The sequence below is a fragment of the Chiloscyllium plagiosum genome, unplaced genomic scaffold, assembly GCF_037043375.1.
Source record: "Chiloscyllium plagiosum isolate Xiang-an unplaced genomic scaffold, Cpla_swu_hap1 HiC_scaffold_8, whole genome shotgun sequence".
Lineage (NCBI taxonomy): Eukaryota > Metazoa > Chordata > Chondrichthyes > Orectolobiformes > Hemiscylliidae > Chiloscyllium > Chiloscyllium plagiosum.
This window is the reverse complement of record NW_028270146.1, coordinates 36596016-36609281: the sequence shown is the minus strand read 5'-3', so window position 1 is coordinate 36609281 and position 13266 is coordinate 36596016. Positions and strand designations below refer to the sequence as shown.

General features: G+C 42.4%; 1 protein-coding gene across 2 annotated transcripts in view; it reads left to right on the top strand.

Moving 5' to 3' along the window:
* prkcha (protein kinase C, eta, a) overlaps nucleotides 1-13266 on the top strand; it is a 219447-nt gene that overhangs the window by 171780 nt on the left and 34401 nt on the right. For both annotated transcript variants that reach the window (XM_043697243.2, XM_043697241.2), the window contains exon 11: nucleotides 10708-10846. In XM_043697243.2, the coding sequence (XP_043553178.1) occupies nucleotides 10708-10846 (139 nt within the window). The remainder of the gene's footprint in view (nucleotides 1-10707; nucleotides 10847-13266) is intronic.

Below are 13266 nucleotides of genomic sequence, written 5' to 3'. Positions count from 1 at the left end.
TTCACCCAGAGGGTTGTAAATCTATGGAATTCCTTGCCCAGTGAAGTAGTTGACGCTACATTAGTAATCGTTTTTAAAGCTAAGATAGATTTTCTTTGAACAATAAAGGAATTAAGGCATACAGTGAGAGGGTGGGTAAATGGAGCTGAGTCCACGAAAAGGTGAGCCATGGTCTTATTGAAAGGCGGAGCAGGCTCTAAGGGCCAGATGGCCTACTCCTGCTCCTAGTTCTTATGTTCTTAATTGAAAGTACTTTAGTTTGTATTCATTTCTGTGTTTTCCTAACGTGACAGCCCTATTCATTTTATTGATTGAGAAACTATTCACTATATAAGTTACTGAAATACTACTTCAATAACAGAAATCATGAAAAGCAAAGGGGATAGTTCTTCCTCAAAATAGACATTCAAGACCATTGATTGTCTTTTCCTGCTATTAATTGGTCAGTTTGAAAACTTTCATAGCAACATAACCAAATTGGTTTATTGTATTTTATTTGCCTGCAGGACACATGCAGAATGAGATCCATTTCAGTCTTGTACTGTGTCAGAAGAGAATTGGCTGACACTCAGTCTGTTGAACTCCTCAGAGAAAGTAATATTGCCTATACATTAGCTCAAGTGTTACTCCACCAGCAGTCCTTTTAAGACAAGCCCACTTTTTTAAGCTTAATGAAAATGTATAACATTCTAGAATTCCATTGACACTGGGAGTCCTGCCAGGAATCACAAACCCAACAACCAGTTGATCTAAGCCACTCCTGTAACATTAAAGTTGGAAATATTGCACTTCAGATTGGCAGCATGCCACGCTCTGTCAGAAGTGGCGTGATTCTATCTCCCAGTCCTGTCCTTCCTGCTCTTAACCCTCCGTGGTAATGTATCACATCAAAACCTTATATCAAGACTAACCTGCTGTTTTAAATATAGAGCTTTTTGATTAATTTCAGAAGTATAAAACTTGCATTTTAAAACTTCTTGAAGACAGCATTACATTTCTAAATATTCATAGTAGAACAAGCTTTTATGTAAAATGGTGACTGCTCACATGGTTGTTAAAGGAATGCTATAATAGTCAAATGAACATCAGTAAAAATCTAATATGTTTGAATCATGTCAACAACAAACAGATTTTTTCCAGCAACTTTCTTGTTTCTGGAATTGTTTTTCATTCTAATTCCTTTTCTACATTTTTATTTGTTCATGGGTTATGAGTGTCACTGTGAAGGTCACTTTGTTGCCTGTTGCTAATTACCCTTGAGAAAGTGGTTCTCAGCTGTTTGGAATTGCTACAGTTCTTATGGTAAAGGTACATCGACAATGCTGTTGTGGTGGCGATCCAGGATTTGGATGCAGTGACAGTGAAAAAACAGAGATATAGTTCCAAGGTAGGGTGATGCGAGACTTGAAGGAAAACTTGTAAATGGTGGTGTCGCCATTGGCCTGCTGTCCTTCTGAGTGTGGGTTTGGAAGGTGCTGCAGAAGGAAGCTTGGTGCATTACTGCAGTACAACCTATGGATAGTGTACAAAGTTGTCATTGTGCATTAGTGGTGGAGGAGTGTATGTTTAAACTGGAAGATGGAGTGCTGATTAAGTAACCTGCTTTCCCTGAATTATGTTAAGCTTGAGCGTATTGAGTGTTGTTGGAGCTGCACTATTTCAGGCAAGTGGGGAGTGTTGCATCATACTCCTGACTTGTGCCTCATAAGACCAGAAGAAATAGGAACTGGGCTAGGCCATTTGGCCCCTCAAACCTCCTCCACCGTTCAATGGGATCTGACATTCCTCATGCCCACTTTCCTGCATTTTTACACAAAACCCTTGATAGCTATATTGATCAAGAGTCTATCTATCTCAGATTTAGACGACGGACAGATTTTGAGGAGTCTGCTGTCCACAGAATTCTGGTCAATCCTTGCAGCCACAGTATCTACATAGCTGGTCCTACTCTATCTGGCCACTTATAAACGTGAGGATGCTGATAATGTGAAAGTCAGTAATGTCCAATTTGAAAGGGGAATGGTTAGAGTCATAGATTCATACAGCATAGAAATAAACCTTTTAGCTCACCGTGTCTTTGCTGACTAACAAACACCAAACTATACTATCCCATTTACCTGCATTTTGTCCATAGTTTACTATGCCCTGGCATTTTAAGTACTCATCCAGATGTTCCTTAAATGTTGAGAGAATACATGCCTCTGCCACATACTCAGGCAGCATGTTCCATATGTCCACCAGGATGTTGCCTGAGATGAAAAGTCTGGATCGGCTGGGTTTGTTTTCCTTGGACTAGTGGAAACTGATGGAGGAATCTGATCGAAGTACACAAAATTAGGTTGCACGAGGTGCAATTTTTTTTTCTCAGATGTCCTCTTAAACCACTTTCTCTCCTCACCTTAAACCTATGTGCTCTGGACTTAGACATGTCTGCCATGGGGAAGAGATTCTCTCCATCTACTGCCGATGCCTCTTATAATTTTGTGTACTTCGATCAGATTCCCTCCATCAGCCTCCACTGGTCCAAGGAAAACAAACCCAGCCGATCCAGACTTTTCATCTCAGGCAACATCCTGGTGAATCTCCTCTGCATCCTCTCCAGTGCAATCACATCCTTGTGATAATGTATCAACCAGAACTGCACACAGTGTTCCATCTGTGGACTAACCGATGTTTTATAAAGTTGTAACAATAGTTCCTTACTCCCATATTTTAAACCAGGCTAATGAAGGCAAACATCCTGTCTGCCGCCTTCATCATCCTGTCTACCTGTGCTGTCACCTTCATGGATCTATGTGCTAGGAAACCAAGGTCCCTTTGTTTCTCAGTACTCCCTTGAGACCTACCATTCATTGTGTACGTCCTTTCCTTATTAGATCTCCCAAAATGCATCAACCCCTTTGTGGCCAGCGACCATAATTCTATTAGTTTTAAAATAGCGATAGAAAAGGATAGACCAGATCTAAAATTTGAAGTTCTAAATTGGAGGATGGCCAATTTTGATGATATTAGGCAAGAACTTTCAAAAGCTGATTGGGCCTAGATATTTGCAGGTAAAGGGACAGCTGGAAAATGGGAAGCCTTCAGAAATGAGATAACAAGAGTCCAGAGGAAGTATATTCTTGTTAGGGTGAAAGAAAAGGCTGGTAGATATAGGGAATGCTGGATGACTAAAGAAATTTGAGATTTTGGTTAAGAAAAAGAAAGAAGCATATGTCAGGTATAGACAGGATAGATCGAGTGAATCCTTAGAAGAGTATAAAGGCAGTAGGAGTATACTTAAGAGGGAAATCAGGAGGGCAAAAAGGGGACATGAGATAGCTTTGGCAAATAGGGTTAAGGAGAATCCAAAGGGTTTTTACAAATACATCAAGGACAAAAGGGAAACTAGGGAGAGAATAGGGTCCCTCAAAGATCAGCAAGGCAGCCTTCGTGTGGAGTTACAGGAGATGGGGGAGATACTAAACGAGTATTTTGCATCAGTATTTACTGCAGAAAAGGACATGGAAGATATAAAAAGAAGAAAATAGATGGTGACATCTTGAAAAATGTCCATATTACAGAGGAGAAAGTGCTGCATGTCTTAAAATGCATAAAAGTGGGTAAATCCCCAGGACCTGATCTGTGTATCCGAGAACTCTGTGGGAAGCTAGGGAAGTGATTTCTGGGCCCCTTGCTGAGATATTTGTAACATCGATAGTCACAGATGAGGTGCCGGAAGACTGGAGGTTGGCTAACGTGGTGCCACTGTTTAAGAATGGCGATAAGGACAAGCCAGGGAACTGTAGACCAGTGAGCCTGACCTCGGTGGTGGGCAAGTTGTTGGAGGGAATCCTGAGGGACAGGATGTACATGTATTTGGAAAGGCAAGGACTGATTAAGGATAGTCAACATGGCTTTGTGTATGGGAAATCATATCTCACAAATTTGAGTGAATTTTTTTGAAGAAGTAACAAAAAGGATTGATGAGGGCAGAGTGGTGGACGTGATTTATATGGACTTCAGTAAAGCATTTGACAAGGTTCACCATGGGAGACTGGTTAGCAAAGTTAGATCTCACGGAATACACGGAGAACTAGCCATTTGAAATAGAGAACTGACTCAAAGATCGAAGACAGAGGGTGGTGGTGGAGGGTTGTTTTTCAGACTGGAGGCCTGTGACCAGTGGAGTGCCACAAGGATTGGTGCTGAGTCCTCTACTTTTCTTCATTTATATAAATGATTTGGATGGGAGCATATGAGGTATAGTTAGTAAGTTTGCAGATGACACCAAAATTGATGGTGTAGTGAACAGCGAAGAAGGTTATCTCATGATTACAATGGGATCTTGATCAGATGGGCCAATGGGTTGAGAAGTGGCAGATGGAGTTTAATTCACATAAATGTGAGGTACTGCATTTTGGGAAAGCAAATCTTAGCAGGACTTATACACTTAATGGAAAGGTCCTGGGGAGTGTTGCTGAACAAAGAGACCTTGGAGTGCAGGTTCATAGCTTCTTGAAAGTGAGGTCGCAGGTAGATCGGATAGTGAAGAAGGCATTTGGTATGCTTTGCTTTATTGGTCCTGCACTGAGTAGAGGAGCTGGGAGGTCATGTTGCAGCTGTACATGACATTGGTTAGGCCACTTTTGGAATATTGCGTGCAATTCTGGTCTCCTTCCTATTGGAAAGATGCTGTGAAACTTGAAAGGGTTCAGAAAAGATTTACAAGGATGTTGCCAGGGTTGGAGGATTTGAGCTATAGGGAGATGCTGAACAGGCTGGGGCTGTTTTCCCTGGAGCGTTGGAGGCTGAGGGGTGACCTTATAGAGGTTTACAAAATTATGAGGGGCATGGATAGGATAAATAGACAAAGTCTTTTCCCTAAGGTGGAAGGAGTCCCGAACCAGAGGGCATAGGTTTAGGGTGAGAGGGGAAAGATACAAAAGAGACCTTAGGTGCAACATTTTCATGCAGAGGGTGGTACGTGTGTGGAATGAGCTGCCAGAGGAGGTGGCGGGGGCTAATACAATTGCAACTTTTAAAAAGCATTTGGATGGAGATGTGAATAGGAAGGGTGGGAGGGATATGGGCCGGGTGTTGGCAGGTGGACTAGGTTGGGTTGGGATATCTGGTTGGCATGGACGGGTTGGACTGAAGGGTCTGTTTTCCATGCTGTACATCTCTATGACTTTAGAACCCACACTTTCCATCTGCTATTGCTTTGTCCAACCTTCCAGCAATATCAGACTGTAGCCTGAGACCATGCTCCTCACCATCAACAATACCACCAGTTTTCATGTCATTTGGAAGTTTATCAATTAAACCTTCCTCATTCACATCGTTAATGAACATGACAAACAACAAGGGTCCCACCAACAACCCAGGTGGTAAACCACTGGTCACAGGCTTTCAATCACAATAACAATCTTCCACCGTCACCCTGTGCGTCACGTTTGTTAGCCAATTTTGGATCCAGTTTGTCAATTTGCCTTTGGATTCTTACCTTTTGGACTAACCTTCCATGTGGGATCTTCTCAAAGGTGTTACTGATATCCATGTAAGCCACATTAACTGCTTTATCATTGTCAATATATTTAGTTACCATTTCAAAAAAAGTCAATTAAATTAATCAGATAGGATTCCCCTTTCACAGATCCGTGCTGACTATCCCTGATAAATCCCTGCCTTTCCAAGTATGGATTAATCCTATCCTTCAGATCGTTTTCTGTAATTATCTAACCTGTACCTCCAGCCCTTCTTGAACAAAGGAACCACATTAGCTCTCCTCCAGTAAACTGGTACTTTGTCTGTGCTCAGTGAAGTATTAAATATATCCGTTAGATTCTCTCTTGTTGAAGGTGCTTAATGCCTGGCACTTGTGTAACATCAATGTTACCTTCTACTTATTAACCCAAACCTGGACATTGTCCATCTCTTGCTGTATGGAAGAATGTTTTGCTTTAGTGTCTGAGGAGTTGTGAATGGAGTGAGTACTGTCCAATCATCAGTCAACATCTCTACTTCTGACCTTATAATGGAAATAAATTCATTTACAAAGCAGCTGAAGATGGTTGGGCCTAGGATATTGCCCTGAGGAATTCCGGTAGCCATGTCCTAGAGTTGCAAACCACACCATCTCTCTTAATGCTCAGTATAACTTCAATCAGTGGGCTGTCTACCCCCTAATTTCCATTGACTCAATTTTTCCAAGCTACTTGATGCCTCACTTGGTTAATTGCTACCTTGAAGTCAAGGGCAGTCACTATCACTTCATCTCAAGACTTCAGCTCTTTTGTTTATGTGTGGTCTGTGACTGTGAACCAGATGAGTTTATTTTAAAAATCCATTATGATTTCATGGTCATCATTAGATGACCATCTAAATTCCAGATTTTCATTGAATTCAAATTCTACCATCTGCCATGGTGGGCTTTGAACCCAGCTCCCCAGTCATTGTCTCTGGGTTAAGACCATAGTGATAATACCCTTGAGCCAATGTCTCCCTTTATTGTCCTATTGAAATGTGTATTCACGGGACATGGGCGCTGCTGCTATTTATTGCCATCAGTAATCATCCTAGAATCATAGAATATTTCCAAAAGAGTTTGTGCCACTTCTTTCAAAAAGCTATCCAGTTGGTATCATTACTGCATTATTTTTCCTTATCCCTGCATTTTTTCCCCTTTACTTACTTATCCAATTTCCATTTGAAAGCCACTACTAAATCTATTTCTACAAATTTTATCACATTCCAAATCCTAGCAAACCACTTTCCTCTTGTTACTGCCAGTTCTTTTGCCTGTCATATTTATTCTCTTCTCCTTGGATATTGACTCTTCAACCACTGGACACAGTTTATCATTATTTCCTCTGTCTAAAGCCTTCATGATTCTACATTATGCTAGCAAATCTCATCTTGGCCTTTCCTGCTCTAAGGAGAACTTTGGGTTCTCCAGTCAGTTCACGCAGCTATATTCCTTCATCACTGGAACCATTTGTAGGAAATCTCTGTATGTTGTACAAATCTTCCATATTCTTCCCATAGTGTGGTGCCATTAAAGGTGGTGATGGGCTTTCTTTTTGATACATTGCAGTTCATGTGCTGGATGTATTTCACTTCTGTTGGTAGGTTGAAATATCCCAGGTTTTGGCTTAGCAATAATGGATGCACGGTGAGACATGCTGAAGTTAGGATATCCTATAACTTGGAGAGGAGGTAGGAGATGAAGGTGTTCCATGTATTTTTCCTCTTGTCTCTCTAAGCAATAGAGACCACAGATATGCGAGCCGTTGTCATTGTCTGAGCTGGCTTGTGAAGATGGATATATTGGCAAGGTAATGGAGGCTGTTGGCCCCATTTTATGACATCATTTTCCCTTAACAAATCCATTGCCAACTCTTCTGAATCAGTCCACATTATTCCATGTCTACAATCACTCTGCATTTACATAATGTATTTTTAAAAATTCTTTCTGCCAAAATGGACAATTTCACATTTTCCAACATTATCCTCCATTTGCCACATTTTGACTCCCTCACTTTACCAATTTATATCTTTGTGAAGCTTTTGTATGTTCTCTTCACAACTTACTTTCCCATGTATTTTTATATAATCAACAAATGAGGGCAGCACGGTGGCTCAGTGGTTAGCACTGCTGTTTCACAGCGTCAGGGACCCAGGTTCGATTCCCACCTTGGGCGTCTGCATGGAGTTTGCACATTCTCCCCACATCTGCGTGGGTTTCTGCCAGTTTCCTCCCACAATCCAAAAGGTGTGCAGGTCAGGTGAATTGGCCATAGTGTTAGGTGCATTTGTTAGAGTAGGTGAATGGGTCTGGGTGGGTTACTTTTCTGAGGGTTAGTGTGGACTTGTTGGGCTGAAGGGCCTGTTTCCAAACTGTAGGGAATCTAATTTTAAAAATCTAATAAATTTGGCAACTGAATCATCTGCCCCTTAATCTGAGTCATTTATATAAATTGTAGGTAGTTGAAGTCCAAGCACCAATTCTCTTGGCTCCCTGTTAAGATTATGGATAAGAATCTTGAAGTTACTTTTGACTTAGAGAAGGCTTTTGACAGAGTCCCACATAAGAAATTAGAGTATAAAATTAAAGCACAGAGATCTAGGGTAGTGAGTTAACATGGCAGAAAACTGGTTAGCCGATCGAAACCAAAGATTAGGAATAAATGGGTCTTTTTCTGAGTGGCAGGCTGACTAGTGGAATCCAACAGGATCAGTACTTGGACCCCAGCTATGCACAATATAAATTCATGATTTGGGTGAGAGAACCAAATGTAATGTCTCCAAATTTGCAGATGGCACAAAGTCAGATGGGAGGGTGAGCCGTGAGGAGGATACTGAGATGCTTCAGTGTGATTTATACAAGCTGAATGGTGGGCAAATGCATGGCAGATGCAATATAATGTGGATAAATGTGAGATTATTGACTTTGACAGCAAAACCAGGAAGAAGGATTATTATTTGAATGGCTATGAATTGAGAAGGGGAGTATGCAAGAAGATCTTGCACGCCAGTCACAGAAGCGAAGCATCACAGTACAGCAGGTGGTCAAGAAAGTTGGCTTTTGTAGTGGGAGGATTTGAGTACAGGGGCAGGGAGGTTTTGCTGCATTATAAAGAGCCTTGGTGAGACCATGCCTGGAATATTGTGTATAGTTTTCATCTCCTTATCTGAGGAAGGGTGTTCTTGCTATTGAGGGAGTGCAACAAAGGTTTACCAGATTGATTCTTGGGAAATAGGACTGATATATGTGAGAGGTTGAATCAGTTGGGATCACAATTGCTAGAGTTCATCGAAACATATAAAATTCAAACAGGACTAGATGCAGGAAGATGTTCCTAATGGTATAGGAGTCCAGAACCAAGAGTCATAGTTTAGGGATATGGAGTAAACCGTTTAGAACTGAGGTAAGGAGATATTTCATCCAGAGAGTGGTGAGCCTGTGGAATTCATTACAACAGAAAACAGTTGAGATCAAAACATTATATGATATGTTGGGAGTGGTTGGGGGCGAATGGAAAGCAATCACGGGCTATTGGGTTAGATGATCAGCTGTGATCATAACGAATGGTGGAACAGGCTCAAAGGGCCAAGTGGCCTCCTCCTACTCCTATTTTCTACGTATTTACACTGCACTGTCCATAATTTGTGTGAGGGTGAGATTTGTAGAAGTGAAACAAAAAAGATATAGATTGTCTTGAAAATGTGAAAATGTTTCTCCCTCAATCTAGTTGAAGTTTAGGGACACACCTACTGGATCTGATGAAAACAGAAGATAGTCAGAAACACATTAACACATTTGTAAAAGAAAGACATTAATAGATCTGCAGTGTTTCAGATTTTATTTCCATTTCAGATTTCCAGTATTTTTGTTTCTACTGATTAATATTTTCAACAAAGTTGCTCAATCCCAACGGGCTGCCACAGTTGCTTGCATAATAATAGTATCTATACTTTTAAAAGTAATGAGTTGGCAACAAAGCGAATTTGACATATTTTGAGGATATGGAAAGCAGCTCTAAATGCATCTTCTTTCAAAAATAAATACTTTCTCGCTGGGCTCATGAATAGACCTTTAAATGGAATGCACAGTGGAATACAGTCAGTCTTGTAGCTCTCTCTGCAAAACGGCTTGTCATTTCCATTTTTGTTTTGCTTCCAACTGAAATTGGAAGAGAAGCTGGTTTGTTGGTTTCTGTGAGTTTGCAGCAATGACATTTGACTGTTGATGGAAGTGCAGCCAGATTTCCAACTTAACAGTAACTGCAATGTAAGTCTTCATAAAAGCTCCAGCCACAAGTGGGATAGGTGAGAGATGAAGAAATACAGCAGCCATGTGGGCTGCAAAACTAATGGCATCTGATGTGTGCCCAGTGCTCCCTGCTAATTTCAGTGACCAATTATTCCTTCGTCTGCCATTCCAAGCCATGAATATTCTCCCAGCAAGAATAAGAATAGCTGTGTTATGTTGTGTGAATTTTCATCCATGCACTGGAGATTAATGTGCACAGAGGGGAAAGTGAGGACTGCAGATGCTGGAGATCAAGAGTCGAGAGTGTAGTGCTGGAAAAGTACAGCAGGTCAGGCAGCATCCGAGGAGCAGGAGAATCGATATTTTGGACAAGAGCCCTTCGTCAAGAGGCTCGTTCCTGATGAAGGGCTCTTGCCTGAAACAACAATTCATCTGCTCCTCAGATGCTGCCTGACCTGCTGTGCTTTTCCATCACCCCACTCTCGACATTGATGTGCACAAAGCCAAGCTAATATTCTTTCTTTCCTCTCCTGTTGTAGATGTTAATTCTTGTTGCCTATTTGTCCATGGGCATTGGTGGCCTTTTGGCATTTTGACTCAAAAGTAGCCCTTCTAGGATAATAATTATTAGAATGGAGTTTGATGCTGGATAATGTGTTCAATATTCATACAGTTGTCCTTTCTGCCAGAGTCACTGAGACCAGTCAGAAATTGGAAACCTGGCTTATTACATCTTTTACACTCCTCAATTTCTAGGCCGCAGGTCATTTATCGCATCGAACAGTTGCTGTGCATGAGAACAGCCAAAGGCCTTTGCCTATACATCAGGCAATCTGTTCTGTTTTACTATTTATGTTCAGTAGAAACAGCCACACCAGATAATAACATACATTGTTACTTACAGCAGAATTTTAAGAATTTCCAAAATGTTATTTTGTGTATTCCACTTTTAGAGATTTGAAACTGGATAACGTTCTGTTGGATTCTGAGGGACACTGCAAACTGGCTGACTTTGGAATGTGCAAAGAGGGAATCTACAATAACTGCACAACTGGGACCTTCTGTGGTACACCTGATTACATTGCACCAGAGGTAGGTAAAACCCAACTGAGAATCCTTTCCCATGTGCTATTTTTGGTAGAAATCCAGTTAGGAATAAGAATAAACGCACCACTGGGGCTGGGTATTAACTGATCTTCGCTAGTTGGAATCCTTCATCCTCAGTGTTATCACTCTTTCAGAAGCTCATGCAGAATTCTGCCTGCAGAATTGTGCTGCTCTTGACATTAGGTTTGATCTGAGGTAAGCATATCATGACCTTGGCTTATTCATATGATTTGATCCATCATGGGTAGAATTTAATGTCTCCCATGTGACAAGTTTGATGGTTTGGGGGGAGGCGGAGGTATTTAAATAGGGAGAAGGTGGCAGGTCAGAACTCTGGAGTTAGAATGCAGGACCGCAATGCTGTAGGGGGCAACTCAATATATAAGTGGGGGAGACATTTGAACACGAGAGAAAAGGGTGTCATGGTTGGTGGGAGAGGGGATTGTTGGCTGCATCTTGGCTTCCATGATGATAGGGGACAGTGTACTACCAGACCCAGCATGTTTACTTGATATGTCTGGGCTGGTCCGGTGATAAAGCAGCAGGTGTAAACTCGGACTGTTTGGATGGGACTGAGAATCATAGAATCCCTATAGGGTGGAAGTAAGCCATTGAGTCTGCACAGACTCTCTGAAATGCGTCCCACCCAGACCCACCTCTTACCCTATCCCTGTAATCATGCATTTCCCATGGCTAATCCACCTACCCTGCACATCTTTGGACTGTGGGAGGAAACTGGAGCACCCAGAGGAAACCCATGCAGGCATGGGGAGAGTGTGCAAACTCCACACAGACAGTTGCCCGAGTATGGCATTGAATTCAGGTCACTGTGAGGCAGCAGTGCTAACCATCAAGCCTCCATGCCACCGAAGAGCAAAAGCAAAGAGCAAAACCTTTGGGGTTGATGAGGAAGGCTTTCAGGAGGGGGATGTTTAAATTAGGAGCTTCAACAAAACAGAGAGGCAGAGTCTGAGGAGTGACTGCTGTTCCCTGCCATTGTGCTGCCAAAGGAGATGAAAATGGCTGCCCAGAGTGCCTGGTGTAAGTGCATCCTTGTGTGAGGGAAACATCATCAATTTTGAGTGATGTAAGCCTGTTCAAAGAACAACACTGTTCTGCAGACATCCATACATTGAAGCTGAAAGCCAGCCCCAAGTTATGCGTCTATGTGAACTTTGGTATTGACCTAATACATACAGTCCAAATCCTTGACCCAAGCCCTCCTCAGCTGATCATGTAAGATAATGGCTAAACCCCAAAAATGTCCTTGATGTGCTGCTGTCTTTATAGCTTGGATACTGGAACATCATGTATTTCTCATGATGACTAGCCTCTTTATCTGCAGTTGCAGCTAGACAGATACTTGCATACCCACATGATTGTGAAAGACGAACATTTATTTACAAATGGGATCACATATTTACAGTGACTTGTTACCTGTGCTATCTATGTGCCCTCAGAAGGTTGCTTTATTTCTTCCTTCCCATTATGTCTCAGACTCTGAAGCTGTTTTGATGGGAGCCTGCCCGAGAGTGGAGCTGGTTGGCCTTGGAGATTTGGTCAGCCGACCCTGGGGTAATTTGTTGTGGCTTGAGGGGCCAAAGAATGCTGGGACTGCCATGCACAGAGGCAAGTGACCCTCTCAGAAGGCAATAGCAGCAGGCAGGCTGCTGTTGGGAAGCCTGGCCACCTCTGAAGGATTCCAAATGGAGATGTCTGGGGCAGTTATTTATGGTTCCTCCTCCAACTGAGTATCTGCTGGCCCTGTCCTGCTTTCTTGTGAGGAAGGGGCACATAGAGTCAGTTGAAGGCTCCTCAACCCCCTGTTGCCTTGCTCCTGGTGCAGAGCACCAGTGGCAGGAGCAATGGAGCTTAAGTCTGTGTGTATATCCGGTAGATACCGAAAGTGCTGTCTATGGCAGCCACCAATTTGTTCATGAAGGCAGCCAGACCCCCTTGCACTTGAGGTCGCAGGGTCCATCATGATGCTGCAGTCCTACACTCTTTGGGTTAGATTGTCCAGTGCTCCTGAGAAATCAGCCTGCTGCTCCAATGTCTACATGTGCCAACACCTTGGGGTCCTAAAATGGCTGCAGTTGAACTGCTGCCTGATCACGGGCAAACTCCAAATGCCAGCAGCCTGGTGTGTTTCACCCTTGGCCAGTTGCGGAGACATGATAGTGAAGTACTCACTAATTGGTGCTCCCTCCTTCAATCTAGAGCATCTGAGCTGGTGGGGAAGACTGCCATGTTGACACTTCCGCTGAGGTATCAATGTTCTCTTCCTTAGCTGTGGCAGATGGCATGTCTTGGTAGGCAGGTCTGATAGCAGATACCATGGACATGCCACTAGTAGAAGACTTAAAGTAAAAATGTCACAACCAAGGAGAATAAGTTGTGACATT